Here is a 22,843-nt window from a genome sequence, read left to right as displayed (position 1 = left end):
CAAGTACTCTCAGCATTTGTTTAGTTTAGGGAAGCTGCTAACATCTCATTAAAGTCCAAATTCCTCAACACCTACCTCATCAAGAGTGGACTAAAGCCCCCAAATAATGCTAACAGTCTCTTTTTAATATATAATTTGCCCAGAAAGACCACAGAACAGAGAACCACTGATCACATTTATATTATTTATGATTTAACCCAAAGAAAAGGTTGCCAAATCCAAGAAAAAGAAATAATTTCAGAAAAAAGCTAACATGGCTGGAAAGGAAATTTAAAGACAGGAAAGGAAATTTAATTCTGGTAATATTTTTCAAAGGTATTACAAAGGTTTAATGCTTAACTCATACCTGAGGGATAATCTTCTTTTTCTTATTATTTGCTGCATTGGGTCCAGAAAACAGCTTCTCCAGGGCAGCTAAAGCTGCACTTGCCTTTGCCACTTTCTTATTTGGACCTGCACCTCTGAACTTCTGTCCATCTACTTCTACCTAAAATCAAGAACGACACTGCAATTATCCCATGCAGTTCCTCTAGGTGGTTTTAACTTAAAGGTATCATAACACAGAAAACACCAAAAGTCAAATAGTGCCACAAGAACTGACACAGTCTACACTGTTTTACGTGCAAGCTCAGGATATCCTATGTCTTTAAGGGGAAAAATAAGGCTGGCTTGTATCTAGATACATACCTCCATTACAAAGCGCTTGTCATGGCTTCCACCAGTCTCCGAGATGAGTTCATACTTAAGACCTCTTCTTTTTTCATTGAGCTCCATTACAGGATTTTTGCCACTTGCCGTGAGGATAGGGCCCTGAGTTCTTACCTAAAAGGAGATTCAATCAAGTGAGATTTTAGAGTATTAAATTTCTTATTAGTACAATTATACTGTGTCTCTGTTGAAGAAGTGGCTCAAAAATTGTACTTTAAAGCATTTAGGGGCAAGGATGCATGACTGCCTCTATATACAAATGACAATATATCTTTAAAGGTATAGAAAGTCTGCAAGCAGTAAACATTGCAGTCAGTCATATGGCCAGCCTACCTCTGAAGCAGGGCTGCCGCAAGAGAGCTGTATTCAAGAACAATGCAGCCTTGCCACTACATTGCACTCTTGGGTGTGATTTGTGGTGTTCATGATCTAAGAATAATACTCTAAATGACGAACAAAGTGGACAGAACAGTTGAAATTCACGATACCAAAGCATTCACTGTTTTTCATCTTTGGGGTTAGGGAGAAATAACTCTCAATTTGAGAGAAGGGAAGAAAATGTTCCTATACACCTCTCAGTCTCTCTACAGAGATCTAAAGGCACTTAAGGTAAAAACAGTGGGCTAGAGAGCATGGATTCTGAAATTTAAAAATAACAATAAAAGCAGTCATTCCCTGCCCTCAAGGAGCTAGAGTGTAGTCAGGGATGAGAGACACAGTCACTGTAGAACAATGTATATTATAGAACAGATGTATGTTATGGAAACACAGCAGGAGGAACCATTTTCTAGGGCAATCAGGATAGTTTTCCTGAAAGTGACATGTGAACCTGACCTTAAAAGGCAAGTAGCAAACCATTATAAGGAGGAAACAAAGAAGAAGAGCATTCTGGACAGAAGAAACAGTGATGCAAAAACCCAAGAGAAGGAAAGAACATTGGTTTGGGAAATGGTAAGAAGTTCAGTTTGCCTGTTTAATGGAGTGAGGAGAGAAAGGCAGGACCTGATTAGAAACACCCTTTATGGAGCCAAGTCATAAAGGACTTTGTATGCCGTGAAAATGAACTCTGACTTTATCATGGATGATGGGGAGCCACTGTAAGACATTAATTTAGAAAAGTTCATGATTAGATTTGGGCTGTAGAAAAATCATTTTAGGAGTGGTAAAAAGAACTGCCTTAAGGAAGGATAAGACCAGAGGTAAGGAAGAGAAGCAATCCACATAAGAGTGTGAAGGCTCAAACAAAGAGAGGCTAGCACCAAAAATGAAACAAACCACAAAACACTACAACAATAATTTTGAGAAAAGACCCAAAGATTGAGGACTTTTTGAGGTTAGAGATCATGTCTGTAATTCCTCCACAGTAATTGTTCAAGAAATGAATGCCCAAAAGAATTATTATGTGTATAAACCTAATGGACAGCAAGATTAAGTACTCTATGCTGATTTGATAAGTGGTTGATGCTGTAGAAGTGAAACACTGGGCAATTTTTAAAGACAAGTTTAATAAACATTCCTGGATGTTTGTAATAAACATCACTTCTTGAAGAGTTTTGTTTGTTTGTTTGTGAGGAAGACTGTCACTCAGCTAACATCTTTGCGAATCTTCCTCTATTTTATGTGGGATGCCACCACAGCATGGCTTGACAAGTGGTGCTAAGTCCATGCCCAGGATCCCCCAAACCTGCGAATCCAGGGCCACCAGAGCAGAGCGCACAAACTTAACCACTACGCCACCAGGCCGGCCCCTCTTACAGAGTTTTATAATCTGCATTTTTAAAATTTCAAGGCAAATTCCTAGTCTCTATCTTTGAAAGGTAATGAGTAATTTTTGAAACTAGGTCTATGGTAATCACTCTCTGCTTTCCGAATCTGAAATCTTTTATAAAAATGAGTCAAGATATAAAAATATTTGCATTTCTAATAAGTTACTACTACTTTAAATAAAGAATAAGGGCTTTCTGCCCCCCATTACTAAATTATACAGAAACAAACCACAGACCTACTCACTACCAAAACCTCCATATACTCATGTGGCTGCTATGAGCCCAGCCCACACTGCTCTCTCTCTTTCATAATTCCCTTTGAACTTGACAGTCAGAGCCTCATAATTAATGAGCTCTTTCTTCTCGTGGTATTTATAACACTGCCAGCAGAACATCTTGCCCCACCTGTGACTATCACTTGTGAATAACTGGTCTTCTCAAAAGCCAAGTGCCATGTCTTCTACCCTCCACAATATCACAAGAGTCAGGCATGGCTTCCATAGGCCTCAGTCCCCATCAGCCCCTCTACACTGGCCCACCTGGCACTTCTTAAACATATTACTTTCACAACTCCAGGTCATTATACCTCCTATTCCCAGAATGCCTTCTTTCCACCTCTTCCCCACATAGCAAAATCCTACTCATCATCTAAAACCTAGCTCACATTTTATTCCCTTTGATTTTACATCTGTGTAAGTTTCACAATCTCTTCCTTCCTGGAGCTTTTACATTATTGTATTCATTTTGTAATCATGGTGCTTATCAGATTACATTATAATTAGTTATAAACATGTCTTTTGTCCTTCTGGGTGAGGGCATCTTGAGGCTCTGGACACAATTTCTGCAGCATTTGGCAGTAAGCAGGTAAAAAAAGGGGTTTAGAGACTGAAAAAAATTACAGTCCACTAAGTCCTCCATAAATACTAATTCTTAAAAATGACAAAATTAGAAAAAAATGTTAATGTAAGCTGTTGCAGTTACTTTAAAGCCAATTTTCCTTATGTAGACTGCAATAAACAAGGGCCCCATGAATTCCCAAATAGGCTGTGTATACTTGGTCCTTTGATTTTGTCCCATTCTATTGTCTGCGGCAATAAGCTCATAGGTCAGGACTTACTCATTGTCTGAAGAACATAACAGGTCAGGCTATTCCTTCATCAGGGCTGGACCAACTCAATGACGACCCACTGCCCCCCAACAGCTTAGCCCAAACTTCAAATAATCCTTAATTTCCTCACTAGATCTTTTGGTTTTTCGCTCTTCAGTTATTGCTAACACTCGTGATACATTATAATTGTGAAATGTTCAAAGCAACTTCCATGGCCAGCAAAAGGGAAATGCTAGTTAAATTAGGGTACATTCATATGGTTATGCAGTATATAGTTACGTTTACAGACATTTTTAGAGTTAAGTGAAAGAAAGATGATGTAAAACTGCATGAAAATATGATTGCCTTAAGAAACAAGATGTAAAACTTCATGAAAATACAATTGCCTTCAAAAAAAATACTTGTTGAAAAAAGACTGGATGGAAATAAACCAAAATAGTAATAATGCCTGCCTCTGGAATATACACGTTTGTATATGCTTTTGATTTTATTTATACTTTTCCATCTCTCTCAAATTTTCTACAATGAACATACATTACTTTATTCTAAGGAAAAAAATATATAAGTATACCTCTAAGGTACTGGAGGTTTCGGTTGTAGAATTTCCAGTATTATTGCTTGAGTTTGAAGACACTGTTTCATTTTTGCCTTCATTATCTGATTTTTCATCAGAACTCATACATTCAATATCTGCATCAAAGCCCGTTGGATATCCCATTGCCTGCAATACCTGCACAAACGATATTAAGATTCAGTTTTACTCAAACACCAGAGACCACAGAGAACAGACAAAATATTGAGAACAACAGTTTCAAATCCACAATATTGGAATCCATGAAACAGCTTGCAGGAAGAGCAAGATACTGCTAAATCTACAAATCATTGGTGAAACAAGCTTTACCTACCAGGGTATCACAATGGAAAATGGAAAGAACCTTCTCAGAGTAATTAGGTTTAAATAAAGGATGACAGAAATGCAAATGCAAACCTGACATTGCTCCTGGTTCATTTAATTTGGAGGTGAGAGGTGGAGAAAATAAACAGCATAGCCAAGTTCAACCAATGAGGTGAGGAGAGAAATGAAACAGCACACTGAAAAAAGTACACTGGACTAGGAAGGAAAAGACCTGGCGTCTCATTCTAGATTTCTCCTTTGGTCCTCAATTTTCCCTGCAAAACAGGAAGACTTATTAGTTGACCTCTAAATTTTATGACTCACTCCATTAGGGGAAATTAGCACAGAAAGGGAATCAAGAAGTTTTCTTTACCTTGGAACCAATTTGTCTGTTAACTATAAAATAACATCTGAAGGTTTCTACTATTGACCTCTTCGCTTTCAACTTAAACTATAATTGAGACCTGAAAGAAAAGATTCAGTCTCTAGCTTGCTTCTCTATACTAAATGAACCAGGAACAATTTTAGGTTTGTATTTCCATCCCTGCCTCTAGAGGCCTGGTCACTTTACAGCATCCTCCAATGTTCATTCCTTCTCACATTTCTATTCAACGCCTGGCATTTCTCACCTTTTTTAAAGTAAAGTTTTCAAAACAGCTGTGTGTGTGTGTGTGTGTGTGTGTGTGTGTGTGTGTGTGTGCACACACACAAGCTTGCCTTTTAATACCTCCTTCCAGGTTATACTGATCTTTACATGTGATTATGTTCACTAGCAGGTTTTTTTGCAATTTATTTTTTTTATTCTGGTCATAATTAGTTTGTAACATTGTGAAATTTCAGTTGTACATTATTATCTGTCAGATACAATATAACTGTGCCCCTTCACCCCTTGTGTCCACCCCCCACCTCCCTTCCCTCTGGTAACCACTAAACTGTTCTCTTTGTAAGTTTGTTTATCTTCCACAAACAAGTGAAATCATATGGTATCTGTCTTTCTCTGTCTGGCTTATTTCACTTAACATAATATCCTCAAGATCTATCCATGTGGTTGTGAATAGGACAATTTTGTCTTTTTTTATGGCTAAGCAGTATCCCATTGTATATATATACTACATCTTCTTTATCCAATCATTGGTCAATGGGCACTTGGGTTGCATCCACATCTTGGCTATTGTGTTCATTAGCATTTTTACAAGCCTCTTTCAAACAGGTTGATATTGCAGTGTCAGTTACCAATTTAAAGGTTTATATCAGAAGATACAGAGATAGGTTTCTAAAGATCCTTGTCTTCATTTTGGCTTTTGACTAATGTTTTAAGTTGCTGGAGGGTAAAAGTGACATCATATTTCTTTACAATCCTAACTATAACTGTTATGGTAGCCACATGAATGAGAAGCCAGGCGGCCCCGCCTTTACAAACAAGGGCATCTTGTATAAAGGATTTTGTCAATACAAATAACAGTATTACTCTAAACAAAAAAATGAGCATAAGTAGAACTCTGTACCAAGAGAACGTGAAATCAATTCATCCAATTCATATGGAGAATTTGGCATTCTGTTAAACATTTCAAATCATAAATAAATTGCCTGTATTCACTGGGAATAAAACCAAGAACACTTTTTAACATCTTAAGTTCTAAAAGTACTCGGGTAGTAATTAACACTATGTACACTGACACAATTTGGTTATATCCTGGTCAGTATTTTATAAAGAAAACATCTTCTCCACTGTCTGAGTCCTGCAAATATGCTCTCCCTGAGAAATCTCATCTTTGAGAGAATAGTTATCAGTCTGGAATTAACACTGGCTAACACAAGATGCAAGTCAAAAGCCAAGAATCACAAATAAATTTGATTTGTTTATTCCAATAAAAACTAACAACTTAACACAGTTAAAATAGTCTAACGTGAATTACTTAACACCACTTCTCTCTGCCCTTTTCTCACATAGAGGATTCATTTATTTACTTGTTATTGTAGCAACACATTTCAATACATTTATAAAGTTTATATAACTGATGGATAACCGCAAGGTGTACAGTGTACTTGCAATACAGTGTAACTAACCAAAAAATTTCAAATTAACTCATTTTCCTATGAACACATATTCTAAGACTATTAACTAGCATATGCTACAGAAGTTTAAAAAAAAAAAAGTAAGGAGTTCTCACACATCTGGAACCAAAGTTTGTTTGGAATCATTATTAAGGCCAAAAACCTGGTATACCAAAGAAAAGTGAGTTTCAAGTATCTGGCAAATAAATCAAACCTAATAAACACATCAACTAAGCTGAAAAAAATCACAGGATGATTCCTGGAAACAAGGTGACTGGGAAATCCACTATAACCAGGCTTTTTTCCTCCTGAAAGCGGGTGGAGGCTGAGAAAGATGATACCCTCAAAGACTAGCGAAAAGAAAATAGTCTACCCCATGGCTCTCCACTCAGAAGAAAGTCACATTCATGACTTCTTATGATAGAGATCTGATGGCTCCAAGAACCTGTCCAAAGAGCCTTCACTTCTTGTCCCCTTCTAGCTGATCTTTTCCCCACAGTGACTTAAGATTCTTTTCATGGACTATGTCTGATTATGTCTCTTAAAGGTGTCCTCTTTGAGGGACTCTAAGGAAAAAGGATTGGAAGAGGAAAGGGAAGATTGGCCACTAATCTCTACTACGTTAGGGTGCCTGCTGCTGGGCAGCCAGGCTCCTGCGGCAGGAAGTGATTTTTTTCTTATTTTGTTTTGATTTCATTCTCTGGTGTGATTTGTCTTAACAGGTCAAGACCCCTACCAAGCTACTGAGTAAGGAAAGCAAGGATTCTTATCCAGTGGGATCTACTTTCATAACACATGTTGGATATAAAACTCTCTCTCAAACTCATGCAGAATCTGTAATATGCAGTATAAACTTTATGGATGGAAATTTGGCAATATATGCCTGACATATAATAGGAACCCCAATACATATTAAATGAATTAATGGATCATTCAAATGTACTTTCTTCTTGACTTAGTGATTCCATCTCTAGAACATATCTTAAGGGATAATCAGACTAGCTCAAAAAGATGTAAAGCAATAAACTGGAAGCATCTAAATCTAAAAGGATTAGGTACATTATGGTGGATTGAGAATAATGAAATATTAGGCCATCACTAAAAATGAAAGAAATCTTTGTGATAAGCATTAAAAAATTCATAATATATTTTTAGATGAACAAAGAAAACATGACCCTATTTTAAGTACACATTTTGTATACACATTACACAGGTTCCATCATTCCTTATCTGAAAACCTCGGGGCCAAACTGTTTGAAGAACTCATAATTTTTCAGTTTAGAAAGCTAATACAATATGTTTATCATATATTTTCCAAATTCTTAGTGGGTTCTCAGGTGCTACCTCATTTTGTACAAAGAAAGAATTAAAATATTCACACTAAATGGAATTATAAAGACTAAAAATAGGCCCACATCAACTCAGGTCAGGTTTTCCCATCAAGTGAGTTTATATCAAACCAAGTGAAATATTTTTCATTTTCAGCACTTTTTGGATTTTGGAACTGCAGGTTGGGGGAGAGGAAAAAGGCTTGAAAAAATACATATCAAAATGTTAACAGTTATTATGAGAACAAACAGCTTCTAAATCTTGTCATATTGCAAAATTTACCACTCTACTAACTTCCTCAAGCTGTACTGAACTGCAACTCACCATGAGGCCACTAGCTTCTACTAAAGATCATTGTAAGAAACAACCCTTAAACTGTGTCACTGCATCCTGGATGCCTTTACAGGATATCATTGCTACTCCTTTTCATGAAGACCTGCCAAGGAGAATGCCCACCTGATCTTATACCACAACAACTGTGACTCTCATCATCACCTGTCTGTTCTTACAACAGACAGTGAATTAATATTTCACAAGTTTTTTGTGTCAGATGCTAGAGAACTTAGATCTACGTTTGTGACTCATTCTCGGCATACATTACAGCTAAGTTACTAAACTGTATTTTTAGCCTTACTTCTGAATTCCCTTCTTCCCTCATTCTTGGTTTTCTTTTTCTGCCTCATTTTAAACTCAAACTACTACATCATACTTGAAGTACCTCTTTTGTAAACAAGAGAGTATACAGATAAAATTTTATATTTTTAGAGCTTAGTTATTATTTTCTGCATTGTTCTTATTACTATCTAATTTATTCATTTGTCTATTTGTTGTCTGTCGCCCCATCCTATCTACACTAAAATGCAAGCTCCAGGAGGACAAGGACTTTGTTGTGTTCACTGCTGTATCCTTAGTATTTAGGATAATGTTTGCATCTTCATTAATAATACTTCCAAGATGGAATGATCATGAAAACAGACCAATTATATATTTTGCCATACTGTTAAATAACAGAACTTTTCTTAGTGAAAATTGATCTCATACTACATGATCTTCAACATTTTCACATTTGTCTGCAAGAAGTCAAATGTACTCATAAAAAGATTCCCGTATTTAGGAATTTTCTACAAACCTACATGCATTTGGTTGGTTCAACTCTGGACCTTATTCCCTATGGAAATATTCTGAAATACAGAAAAGGCAACATGCACAAAGATAATGATCATGTATGTGACAGAAAAAAAAATCTGCAAACAGCAAAATATCCAATGATAGGGAAATGTTAAACAAATAATAGTACACCCATATCATGTTAATCATACAGCCATTAAAAATTATTTACAAAGATTTTAATAACATGGAAAAACACTGACGACACGTTAAATGAAAAAAATCAGAGGTAAAATTACATATACTCTGTGAGCCCAATGCAAAAAAATGAAAGAAACAAAAAAGATTGAAAGTAAATAAGCCAACATACTACATATAACTATTAATGATCTACCTCAGAGATATGTAACTGACCTATTTTTTATTTCTTTACTTTTTCTGTGTTCCCCAAATTCTGTATAATCAACACATATTATTTTACAACCAAAAAAGAAGAATCCTGTGATCCAGGGGTGACAAAAGTCTCTATGTTGTCATGAAAATCTTGAAAAATTATGTTAATTTACTATAGGAAAATAAGCACCTTATTTACAATATAAAACAACAAAGCACTGGTAAGTAAACTAAATACCATACCTTCACTGCTACGTGAAGTTTTGCTGTTTTCTTGGATGGTCCTGAGGCTTCATATGTTGTACCATCCACATCTACAGACATTGTGAAGACTGGGGCATGGACAGGGCCAGACTGAGATAAGAGCTTATACTGAAGCCCAGGCCTGATCTGATTCAGCCTCATTAGCGCATTCATAAGGTCTATTGCTTTACTATCCAGAACTGTTAAAGAAAGAGGAATGAGATCAGAAATTAAACCATTTTGCTTTAATTTAAGCATTTGTAAGTTCCTAGTGATCACTATAAATTTACCTTGTTTCAAAACGCATATACAAATTAACTTCACAAGTAATTCTAAAATTACTTATGATGCTAACATCATTGTAAAAATAATATGCATTACTATATCTATACATTAATTTTAGTTTGTCAATGTTAACATGTCTTAAGCAATGAAGCTTGGAAACAAAAGCACGCTATTCAATCATCAGTTTCTCAGTTAAGATCTATTCTTAAAACTCTAATTCAAATCAAATTGATTCTTCACTTTTAATTTTTATATTCCTGCCTGAAACTACAAGGTCCTTTAAAGTCCTCAGCCCTTTCTAGTTTACATCTATAAGAATAAAGATTTTACACACTTTTCCTTAAGTTTCGCTTCATCTTTTTATTGGGATCTTTATCATCCCCTAATCCATCTTCAAATGGCCTCTTCAGAGCTGAAGACCCAGCACCTAAAAAAATCACGAGAGATTCATTATCAGTTAAAACAATGATTCTACTTAGTCTATCAAATGTAGCTAATATGTTGAGGAAGGAAAATTCCTAGGAACCACAAGGACCATAGGACTCTTTCACTGACGACTTAAATTTCCATATTTATAATCTTACAATAGCAAAAATTTACAAAGTGAATCTTTACAAAGCAATTTAATATTATCCCTTTTTATAAATATTTATTTTCCCATTTATTCATACAGACACATACAAATATCTATGCATATATTCACATTTGTATATGCACAAACAGAACATGTCTGGAAAGATATATATCAAAATATTAAAGGTAGTTATCTCTGGTAGTAGGATTTATTTTTACTTCTGTCTTTCAAATATTTCCATAATTTAACATTTATTACTGGTATAAATTTTTAAAGTCCTTATGCTTTTGGAAATCTGATTATTTCTCACACTACAAAATATTCTTCTGTCTCTTATTCGAGTCCCATTCAGGATTTTATTTACAGTTCATCTTCTCCATGAAGTTTTCTTCAGCATTTCTCTCATCTCCATTTTCTAGAAGTGTTTCTATGGTATCAGAATTACAAAGTGTCACATGTGGTCTTGTGTCATTGCCTACTTCATATACAGAAATCTTGTATTTCCTTAGTGCTGTATGAAGTTCAAAGATATTTTCTCCCTGTCTTATATCTTATAAACTATCTAAAACAAGACTTAGAAATAACATAATGAGTATGGAACGAAAATTAACTGAATTGGTATTATTCTTGGATAAATCAGCTCGTTAATAACACAGTCAGGCATAAGGCAGGAATTTCGCTGTCCAAATTAAAAACAATCCTAGAAAAACTCATCAACCTTTCCAAGTACTTTAAAGAACTCTCTGTGTCTTCAACTTAAAGAAGTTGGTTGTTAGGTTTTTCCTAAAGGAAAGTCATACTCAAGAGACTCATGCCACAAGGTTTCCAGATAGTTCTAGTGAAACCTTGTAATAATATTGAGATTAACTACATATTCTCTGATAATCAAGATTTACTGTCCCTTAGGGTAAACATTGACTTCAGCATTTGCTTGAGTCAATACTTACCATTCAGGTCAATCAATCTTGATGCTCTCTTCACAAGGCAATATCTGCTTCTATCTGCTTAGTATTGCTTAGAGTTATATTTGCATTACATAAAACTGTGAGTGTGCCAGTCTCCCAGAATGCAGTCTTTAAGAGACAAAAGTTAAAAAGGAACGATGTCTGTTCAATCACTCTCCCACTCATTAAGTTACATTAAAATCTGCTCCCTGATTGCCTGGAAATCACCAGTGGGCTTAAACGCACAAATCTATTCTCTAAATCCTCCAGCTACATGAACAGAGTTCCAAGGATTAAGCTTCATTCTACCATTCCAGCCACTGGAAAAGAGCTGTAAAATCTGGGGCTAATCATAACAGTAACCTGGGGGAAAAAACAGGCTTGCTTTATACAAATCAAGTCGCTTTCAACCTCAACAATATTCTAGAAATGAGAAGTGATCATTTGAGAGGGAATAATTTTTAAAAATAGTATGTGAGTGCTTATCAAATGCCTGGCACTGTTTTTAATACTTTATGTGTATTAATTTATTTAACCACCATAAGCACCCAATGAAGCCTGTACTTTATCATCTTCATTATAATTTCATTCATGTATTCATTCAGCAACAAACATTAATTGAGCATTTCCTATATGTAGGACAATTTTAGGTACTGGACATATATCAGAGAGCAAAACAATGTCTCAAAGAGCTTACGCATGATGGTGGAAACTAATTATAACATGTCATATGGTGCTGAGCACAATGGAAAAAAAAAGAAGCTTCAGGCAGAGGAAGTGTTGCTATTTTACATGTGGTGCTCATCAGAGAGGTATCACTGATAAGGTGACCAATTGATGAAGACGGAGACCTGAAGAAAGTAAAGTGAGCTATTTGGAGCAAGGGCCCCAGACAGAAAGAGGGCAAGCACAAAGGTCTTATGGCAGAAAGATGCTACGAAACAGCACAAAAGCCTGAGTGGCGAAAGTGACACTTTATGAGTGAGAAGAGGGTGGAAGTAGAAGATAAGAAGAAGCAATAGTTCTCAACCCCAGCTGTCACTAATTCACTAGAGGAACTTTCACAAAATATCAAAGTTCCACTTCCAGTATGAGAAAGTAAGTAAATCAAAAAGCTTTCCCGATGTGAGCGATGAGAAAAGCTGGACAAAATGTAGAATAAATATATCTGTTCCTGAAAAATAAAGAATTACAGACTCAAGATCTGGGAGATGAAGGAAATGCTGCACTGGGGGCCACATTTCCCAAGGAGCACCTTTCAAATCCAGAAGCAGCCACTTGGAACCAAATACAGTACTTTTAACAGGCAACCCAGGTCTCTGGGGTCAAAAACTGAAGTTCAAGTACCCCTATGAAGGGAAGGCCTGGTGAATCACCCACATGATAGGTTGGGCCTCTGAAATGCCTTATACTAGAAGTAAGATGAAGCAGAAATAGTCTGCATCTTAGAAGGACTGAAGCCCAGATTCAAATCATCTTAATCCCTGACTGTATTGAAATGATCCAGGATGGTCAATTCCACTAGCCATCTCCCAGAAACAAACATAAATCCTCTCTGGAGGAAGATATAATTACTCTGGGCTTTAAATTTAAATTAAATTTAAATTTAAATTTTTCAGTTTAAGCCTCTGGCATTCATAATAACCAAGAACATGAAAAGACAATATATTGTGATCAAAAACCAAGAAGGAGCAGATGACAGAGACAGACCCAAAAGGGACCCAGAGGATGGAGCTTTCAAAAACAAACTTTATTAAAAAGAATGATCAGATGGTAAAAACAAACAAAGAAAAAAAAGACAACAAGAATAATTTCTGGCAGAAAATGTGAAACTATAAAAGAGCCAAAATTCTAGAAACGAAAAATATAAATTAAAAACTGGTAGATCTGCACAGGAAATACACAATCCACAATAGAGGGGAATTGATATATCTCTCTCAGTAATTAAGAGAACAAGTAAACAAAAAATACAGTACAGGTGTAAAAGATTTGAACAACACAATGAACATATGTGACCTGACATGTAAAGAACATTCTGACCACCAACTGCAGAATATACGTACTTATTCAGAGCACAAATCATTTACAAAAACTGACCATGTGCTCGGCCATAAGATTAGTCTCAAGAAATGTCAAAGGAAAGAAATCATACAAGGATTTTCTCAGATCACCATAGAATAAAGGAGAACTCAGATCACCATAGAATAAAGGAGAACTCAAAAATAAAGAGGTAACTAAAAAATCCTCCTTTGTCTGGCAATTAAGCAATGACACTTGATAACAAATGGAAACCAAAAAATAGTTTTAACTAAATGATAATTAAAATACTAATGTCAAGAATGTGTAATGCACATAAATTTGGGCTTAAAGGAAAACTTACAGTCTTCATAGTATATATGATAAAATAAGAAGCTAAAAAATATCAATAGGCTAAAAAAAATATCAATAATGTCTTCATATATTTCAAAACGTTAAAAAAAAAGAACAGCAAATTAAACCCAAAGGTAGTAAGGAGGAAAAAAGGAAAGATAAGAACAGCAATCAATGAAATAGAATATGAGCCCCCATACCAGAAGAGGATCAACAAAACCAAAAGTTGATTTTTTTGAAAATCTAGTAAAACTGACAAAGCTCTAGTGAGTGTGATCAGAAAAAAAAAGGAGGTAGGAAATGCATAAAGAGGACATCACTACAGACACTGCAGCCAATAAAAAGATGAGGCTCTTACAAACTACTTTATTTTTAAATTTACATGAAATGGACAAACTCCTATAAAAAACACAATTTACCAAAACTTTCATAAGATGATAGTCCTACGCCTATTAACGAAATTAGATTCATAATTTAAAACCTTCTGACAAAGAAAACCACATGCCCAAACAGCTTCATTGATAAATTCCTCCAAACATGTAAAGAAGAAATATCAATCTTATACAAGCTCTTCCAAGGAACAGAAAAAGAAAGGACACTTCCCAACTCACTTTATCAGGCCAGCGTTAACTTGACAAAACATTACAGCAAAGGAAAATTGCTGGCCAATCTAACAGACAAAAATCTGTGTTTTTGTGAACTGCTCACAGAAACCTAAGCAAGACTGTTCACAGTAGTAGTTTTATTTGTAAAAGCCAAAAACTGGAAACAAACAAAATGTCCTACAATAGGTAGTTAAACAGAATCTGGCTCATCCATGCCATGGAATACTACTCAGCAATAAAAAGGAACAAACTATTGACACATTCAACAACTTGGATGGGCCACAAAATTACACTGAGAGGGAAAAAAATCTCAAAAGAGCACATACTGTATAGCTCCATTTATATAAAATCCTTGAAGTGATACAATTAGAGAGACAGAGAAAAATTAGCAATTTCCAGGGTTTAGGGACAGTTGAGGGGAGAAGAATGGGTGTGACTGTAAAGGAGCAGCATGAGGGAGATCTTTGTGCTGATGGAATAACTGAATCTCTATTGCAATGCTGGTCATACAAATCTACACCTGTGATAAAATAGCATAAAACGTACACACACATTGTATCAATGTCAATTTCTTGGTTTTGATATCATACTACAGTTACGTAAAATGTAACCACTGGGAGAAACTGGGCGAAGGGTACATGGACCCTTTCTGTACTATCTTTGCAACTTCCTGTTAATCTATAATTACTTTGAGATAAAAAGTTAAGGGGGAAAAAAAAAGGACTGTTGCTTTGTTGAGAACAGACAACAGGGGAAAGGATGGAAGTAGGAAGACCAGATAGGGAAGTTAGTGTAATAATCCAAGTGAGAGATGATGGCAGTTTAGGCCAGGATGGTAGAAGTGAAGAAGTTAAAGAAATAGTTGATTTCTGGACATACCTTGAAAATAAAACAGGCAGGATTTGCTGATGGTTTAGATATGGGTGAAAGCAAGAGAGGATTCAAGGGTGAAAGTTTTTGGCCTGAGCACACAGACAGAGTTTCCAATGACTGGGATGGGATAACTACGGAAAGAGCATATTAGAGGTAGAGTAAAGGACAGGAACTTGGATTTTAGAAGTTTTAAGTTTGAGATATCTATGAGACAATGAAGAGGTATTTGGACATCTGGGTCTGAGTTCAAGGGCTGGTAGTCCGGAATGGAGCTATAAATTTGGGAATCTTCAGTAAACAGAAGGTATTTCAAGACAAGAAACTAGGTAAGATTTCCTAAAGAGTCGGTGTAAATAAAGAGAAATAGTCTGAGGACTGCACCCTGCGATACTTTAATAATCAGAAGTCAGCAGGATGGGGAAGAACAAAGAAAGAAAGATGAAGAGAGGGCAGTAGGGCTCGAAGAACCAAGAGAAGGTATGACCTAGAAGTCAAATGAAAAGTAGTATTCCATGTCAGAAAAGGTATCTGACAATATCAAATGTTGCTGAGGATACAGTGCAATAGGAACTTTCACACACTGCTGGTGTGAGTGAAAATTGGAATGCAGAACCATTTACTAGATCATACACTGACTTACAGTAACTCCTGGATATATACCCCAGGGCCATGTATAATAACGCTCATAGTGGCATTATGGGTGGTTGCCAAAAAATAAAAAGAACCCAAATGTCCTTCAAAAGCAGAATGAATAAGCTGTAGTATATTCATAATGGATACTATATAACTACTAAAGTGAAAAAACTACAGCTATATGCAGCAACAAGAATGTATTCCAAACAATGCCAGACAGAAAGAAGTCAGTCACCAAAGATTAAACTCAGCACAATTCCCTTTCTACAAAGTTCTAGGCATTATTAAATTAAATTGTTTTGGAAAGCATACACAGGTGGGAAAACTATAAAGAAAATCAAGGAAATGATTATCAAAAACTCAAGAATGGCAGCTCAAGGGGCAGAGAGGTGATGTGGAGGGATAGACAGATGGCTTCTGGAGAAGCTGGCAATGTTCTGTTTCTTAACCAGGGTGGTGATTATATGGAATTTCTTAACTTTTTAAATGGTATATTCTTATACTTTTCTATATATGTGCTATATCTCATAACAAAATAAATAGGGGAGAAAAAGTGTTCATCTGTGTGAAATGTTGCTGAAAAGCTGGTTAAGGTGAGGACTGAAGACTAACCGTTGAATGCAATAACGTGGAGGTCACAAGAGAGATTTTGGTAGATGTGAGGGAGAAAGCCTGATTAGAATAAGCTTAAAAGGAAGTGAAGAAAAGGAGAAAGAAAGAATAGTCCACTTTTTTCAAAAGTACTGCTATAAAGGGGAGCAGAGAAATGGGACTGTGTTGGGGGAGCTGTAGAATCAAGGGGGAGTTTGGTTTTGTCTTTCAAATGGGAGATATTACAGCAAGTTTTTATGCTGATGAGAATGACTCAGTAGAAAGGGAGGAACTGATGCTGGTGAGAAAAGAGAGAATAATATCCGTTTGTAAGCAAAAGGGGATGTGATATAGTGGACAAGTAGAAAGGTTGGTCTTAAGCGCCCAGACAGTTTATCCATAGTTAAGGGAGGGAAAGTAAAGTGCATGAGTACTTTGGGCAAACATCTCATCAGATGAGAGAGAGGGGCTGGAAGAGGAAGTACGAAATGAGAGAAGATGTGAAGCAGTTATCTAGGAAAACGAGAGAACTCTAGAACTTATAGGAAGATTGCCAGCCAACACAGTCTACTTAAGGTTAATGCCCAAGACTTACAGGGAAAACAGTCAAGATGCCTCTATTTTTTCTCCAACAATGTGCAACAACCTGGTGTAGGCACAGAGCTGGATTTCAACCAGAATTAGAATTTTGCCAGGAGGAGGGGATCAGGGAAGTGAAGGCGTGTGCTAGGGAGTGATCATAATGATGGGCCAGGAAATATAAGCAGAGAAGGGACAAAGTGAGAACATGAGGAAGGTGAGAGACTATGAAAAGTTAATAAAATCAAGGATGAGGTTCAAGAATTGGAGTAAGGGTACGAGACAGAATGATGACAAGAAGCAATTAGAAAGTAGGATTCTTGAAAATGAGATTACAGAGAACGTACATAGGTACAGTTATTGAAGACAAGGTCTAGGGCATGTCTACAGAAGGGGTAACTCAGGTAAGGGAGAAGACAAAACACTTGTGGGAGAAAAAGTCAAGGAATTAAGATGTCAGAGTTTTGAAAAAAAATCATCTGAATGTATACTGAAATCAGCAAGAATTACAAGAGTAAAGTTTAAATGCCAATGTCAGGAAGCTAGGTGCTAAAAACATGACAAGAATGAGGGAGAAGGCAAGTAAGGGTCTGAGGCAATGGACTTGGTTCCCCCGTCTTATAACCAAGGCACAGAATGGTTCACTGACTTGCCCAGGTCATGTAGCTAGTAAGTGATAGGGCTCAAATGGAAACACCAAGTGTCTGCTTCTATTTCAAGCTATAAATTGACAGACCAGCAGTTCCCATGAGAAAAACCTTTAAAGCTAAAAAAAAAAATCCAAGTCACATAACAATAGTGTACTTTTACCATCTAGAAAGAAAAAATATAAAATCAAGAGCTACTATGAATTCAGTGATTGAAATAAAATTTTCCATTACTAGTCCTAAGAATTTCTATATATATTCCAAATTTGTATTCAATCTACAGACAGTGCTTAACGTCACACGGCTATGTGAATCCTTTCAAAAATTCTGAGCTGCCACGTAAGCACCCTCTGGAAGAAAATGGCTTTCATTGCACAAATATTTATTGAGCATTGGTTTGTAATAGTGATACGGTAGAATCTGGAGGATTCCTTACCCCTGAGGAGTTTACAGTACCAGGCAGTCATTCTCAAAATTCAGTCTCAGGACCACTTTACTCTCTTAAAAAATTACTGAGCACCCAAAGAGCTCTGTTTTGTGGGTAAGACCTATCAATATTTAGCATATTAGAAACTAAAACAAAATTTTAATACAAAAATATACAAAAGCCATTCCATTAGCCATCAGTGACGGTCATCATATGTTACATGTAGCCTCTGGAAAACTGTACACTCATGAAATAGAGAGTGGAAAAGACAAAAAAAAAAAGACTTAGTATTATTACGAAATAGTTTTGATCTTGTCGGCTCCCTGAAGTCTTTAGACCCACTGGAATTCTGTTGTCTGAATAAACAGATTGGGCCATTGAACTATTTTTGCCATATAAAAATTATTAGAATAATATGAATTGTGAGAGGCAGGTTGGGTCCCTGGTGAAGAACAACTGGTATTAAACATCCACCTTCTAGTGTAACAGGAGATGAAGGGAAAAAAAATGGTTTTTTGGTGGCATAATAAGGAAAGTAAGTAAGTGGATTCACATTTAAGTATCTGCTGTATTACAGATGCTGAGTCAGGGATTTTAATCTGACAAGAGATAGCAAAGTAGGGATAACATCCCTCCAGAGAGAGATGAACTAACTGCTCAAGGCCTAAAGCTAGTAAGCAATGAGACTATGACTAGAACCCAGGCCATACTGATCCCAAAGCCTGTGCTCTTTCTGGGGACACTCTAACCTGAGTTCAGACAGACAAGTACAAATGGAAGATAGTCCTGAATTTTTCAACATACTTTTCTCCTTCTCTATTTTTTTGTTTTCTCTTTCTTGGTTATGTTAACACTTTCAAGCATGACAGAGATCAACCTGATCAGTGACAGTGATAACGTCACCTCCTAGCTTATGGCTTATCTCCCCCTTAGACCAGGGGTTTTCAAAGTGTGGAACCTAAGTCTATGCAGTAATGGAATCTGGCTAACATAGCCAAATGAGTTCATCACTAATAAGAATAAATGATAGCAAGCTGCTATCAGTGATGGGACACAAAAGAAGAAAGTCAGGCAGAAAAGCAATAAACTTTCTTATACATGACAAATAAAATTATTTTTTTTATTGAAGTATACTTGACATACAACATTATACTAGCTTCAGATGTACAACATAATGATTCGATATTTGTATACATCGTAAAATGATCACCACAATAACTCTAGTTAACATCAGATTTAAAAACAATTTTTAAGTTCCCTCAGCTCTAACAAGAGATGCATCCCATGACCATCTCCACCACTGCCCACATCCAACCCCAATAAAAAAACTTTTACACTCACCTTCTTTATCAGTAACTGACCAGGAATATTTCTGAAAAGGCTTACTAGATGGAAGCGGGTCCATCTCCAGCACTTTATAAATCTGGCCAAAGGCTGATAGTCTGAGTGCATGCTACAGAACAAAAAATTACATTTATTTAAATTTCAACTGCCATTCATAAAGCCCTTAGAACATCTAGCTAAAAGATATCCACTAAATGCTGACTTATGATGGCAAAAGTCCCTAACAACAGGCAAGAAAAAAGTATTTACATAGAACAATTCAGAAAATAAAGCTATGATACACCTCTAATAGATCACGGTGATATGCCCATCTTCTACCTGTGCACTGTGGGTAATATCTTCTTTTTGCTGGATGGTCATATAGCTCAGAGCATCTGTAGGGTCTCGCTCACAAGGATCATGAAGACCAGGACCCCCTTTGGCAAAGGCAAAAGAAAAACACAAGTACCATTTAGACTGAGTTTAGAATTCAATAAACTAACACAAAAGAGAGAGAGAGAAAAGAATGGAGAGAAAAAGGAAAAAAAACTGAGGAACTACATTAAAAGTTGCTCAATTAAATGGAGTAAAAAGGACACTCTCATTTTCAATATGTTAGCACTTAAATGTCCTCATTTTACTGAAAGTCACTTGTCTATCTAAAGTCAAAATTGGGTCTTAATCTGAGAATTTAGAAACAGTAGGATGATTCCGCCCAAATCTTTAAAGGGATTACATAAGGAAAAAGAGACCAGATGTAATTTTTCCAAATTGGACTATAAACAGAATGAACTTTATACATTTTGACCAAACATTTGAATTTTCAAATTCAGAGCTGTAGGAAGAGCAAATTCATAGCAGACACAATATCTTATTAGTACCTTTTATGTTAGTATATATAAAACATAAACTACAAGTATTGAAAGAAGAGTTTTATAGCACTTTTCCAACATTCGAAACATTCTAGTTGCTAAAATTCCAAGCAAAACAATTCCTATGCATCATTTTCCTGTGCAGAGGACAAATTTAACACATATTTAGAAAAATAAACTAAAATGAGATTTTTCTGATTCTTCTGCGTCCAGAGTTTGAAACCCTTACCAGGAAGTAGTATTCCAGATGCCAAACACTCCATTACTCGTCTCAAGGCCTCCCCAGCGCCCAAAGGTCTATTACAAGTACCTATAGACTTTTCACATATAAGCTCTAGTGGCTAGAAGATATTAAATTACAAATTAGTACATGCACCAAGTGTTAAAAGGATTCCAGTTAAATGTGAGCTGACATTTCTATCTACAATGGAGGTCAAAATGGTAAAAGTCAATTTAACATTTAAGGCCCAATTAACTTTTCCCTGGTGATTTTCAACTTTCATCCTAGTCAGAGTTTTTAAATCAACCATTGTTGAAATAATACATTCAGAAGACATTTTGTTACAAAAACTCTATTTTCTATTACCCTGAAAGGATCACTTAAGAAACTACAGTCATCTAATTGATTTAACAAAGATTTAATAAGCCTTCATGTAAGCTAGTAATAGCTAATATTGAATCAATGTTCAAACCCAGCCCACCTATTTCCCACTTAAGCTAGGAAGCACTCAAACCACAATAAGACTCCACTTCAGACACCCTGTCGCAACCACTACAATTAATAAACGAAGGACCAAATCTCCATATTTAATAAACTAAAAACTCATGATACTATATCAAAGTAATAACTGCTAGATTAATTTAAAATGACCCTTTATAGCTTTATTTGTTTTATAATGTTAATTGTGGTCTTGATTAGGTCAGGCATAATAATTTCCAAATTAAGTTTTGCAACATACATTATAAACTATATCCATAATCAGATATAATTGTTTGCCTGACTTTAATTACTAACATGAACTAATTTTTGACTGTCTGCACTCAAAGACAAAGAAAAAGAGGATATGCCTTATATCGGCATAATGGGTAGTTTTTATTTTAAATGGAAGTAGCATTGAAAGAGAATGTGCCAGTCAAGGAGGCTGTCATGGGCAGGAGGTGAAGAGTAACTAACTGTCACTGCAGAGGAAAGTGCAGGAAGACAATCACTTCTAACAGGCATAGAACCTTTTTGTCAGAAAAAGTATCTCAGCCTCTGTAACATGAATAAGATGAGCTAGAAAGGACAAGTTATATGCATAAAAAAGAATTCACAGAAAAAGATACATAATTTTTTTCCAGAACAAAAATAGATAATGCACACCTGAGCTGACTCAGAATATTGCCGTTTTATAGTAGCATGCAATTTCGACAAGATTTCCCCTGACTTGGCTTCAGAATTTGCTTTTAACCATATTTAAGTACTTACCCATCCTTTCAATGGTGCCCATGTGGGGACTCTGTTGCACAAATCACGCAGAATGCGCAGGACAATTACACATGATTTTAATCCATTTGCCCTTGCCTAAAACAAACAAAATGATTCCAATATCCCTGTTGAAATCCAATCTTCATTTTAAGCACACTGATCATGGATACGTTCTTCAAAGTGAATACTAATTAGACAGTCATTCATCAGTTGTCAGGCAAACCAAAACATCAAGTTATTAAAAGTAGTAAAACTGTGGTTTAGAAAGACAGATTCTAAAGTAAAGGCAGCCTATCAGTAAAACTGCTTTTACAGTCTCATGGCAATCCTATTTTGACAACTATCTATCTTAACTTTTAGCTTTTCTCACCTATGTTTGTATTTTATAAGCCATCAATTGAAATTCAGAATACTAAGCCAAAAAAGATTATATGATAATTAAACATCATTAACTATAGTAGAAGCTAACCTAGGCACTTTACCTAAATTAACTCATTTACTCCTACAATTTCCCTATAATGTAGAGAGTAACCCCATTTTACACATTACACATAAACCATTAAGTGGCAGGTGTTCCAAACGAAAACTGCACAAGACTATAGTAACAGTAAGATAATAACGAAGAGCCAACCTGAAACCATTTGGCATGTCGAAGAGACGCCAAGGCGTTCAGGCATTTCTGCCTGTCCAGTAAGTCCGGAGGATCTTTCATCACAACCTTTTCTAATGGGAAAATGGGATAAAGAGAGACAGATACAATTTGACCAAGGGGTTCCTGTCAAATTACCAAACAATAAAAATAAAAAGAGAAGAAAAATAAGACTCCCAGAAGATCTCATAATTTCCCTTTGTTGCTTTTTTTTAAACTACATGCATTATGATTACTTAAGGAAACAGTCATCAGAACTGTTCTGTGCACAAGTACAACAGGAGCACAAAGGCATTCATTCAGTAAACAAATCAATGACCACTGCTACACACAATCTGGGATCTTATTAAGCATGTATATAACATCACAGGGCACAAAATAGGTACATAGCACTTCTCC

The 22,843-nt window shown here is 35.9% G+C and overlaps 1 protein-coding gene across 10 annotated transcripts in view; it reads right to left on the bottom strand.

Annotated features, from left to right (window-relative positions):
* STRBP (spermatid perinuclear RNA binding protein) overlaps positions 1–22,843 on the bottom strand; it is a 130,461-nt gene that overhangs the window by 21,360 nt on the left and 86,258 nt on the right. For all 10 annotated transcript variants that reach the window (XR_011506240.1, XR_011506241.1, XM_070518793.1 and 7 more), the window contains 10 exons: positions 22,427–22,518; positions 21,796–21,891; positions 20,557–20,668; positions 19,795–19,892; positions 19,474–19,585; positions 10,224–10,316; positions 9,605–9,804; positions 4,154–4,312; positions 688–822; positions 347–487 (listed from right to left, as the gene is read on the bottom strand). Coding sequence is in view for 8 of the 10 variants with exons in the window: in XM_070518793.1 (XP_070374894.1) it covers positions 347–487; positions 688–822; positions 4,154–4,312; positions 9,605–9,804; positions 10,224–10,316; positions 19,474–19,585; positions 19,795–19,892; positions 20,557–20,668; positions 21,796–21,891; positions 22,427–22,518 (1,238 nt within the window). In the remaining 2 variants the exon portion in view is untranslated. The remainder of the gene's footprint in view (positions 1–346; positions 488–687; positions 823–4,153; positions 4,313–9,604; positions 9,805–10,223; positions 10,317–19,473; positions 19,586–19,794; positions 19,893–20,556; positions 20,669–21,795; positions 21,892–22,426; positions 22,519–22,843) is intronic.

Source organism: Equus asinus, chromosome 10 (genome assembly GCF_041296235.1).
Source record: "Equus asinus isolate D_3611 breed Donkey chromosome 10, EquAss-T2T_v2, whole genome shotgun sequence".
NCBI classification, from domain to species: domain Eukaryota; kingdom Metazoa; phylum Chordata; class Mammalia; order Perissodactyla; family Equidae; genus Equus; species Equus asinus.
This window is presented reverse-complemented; position numbering and strand designations above follow the sequence as displayed.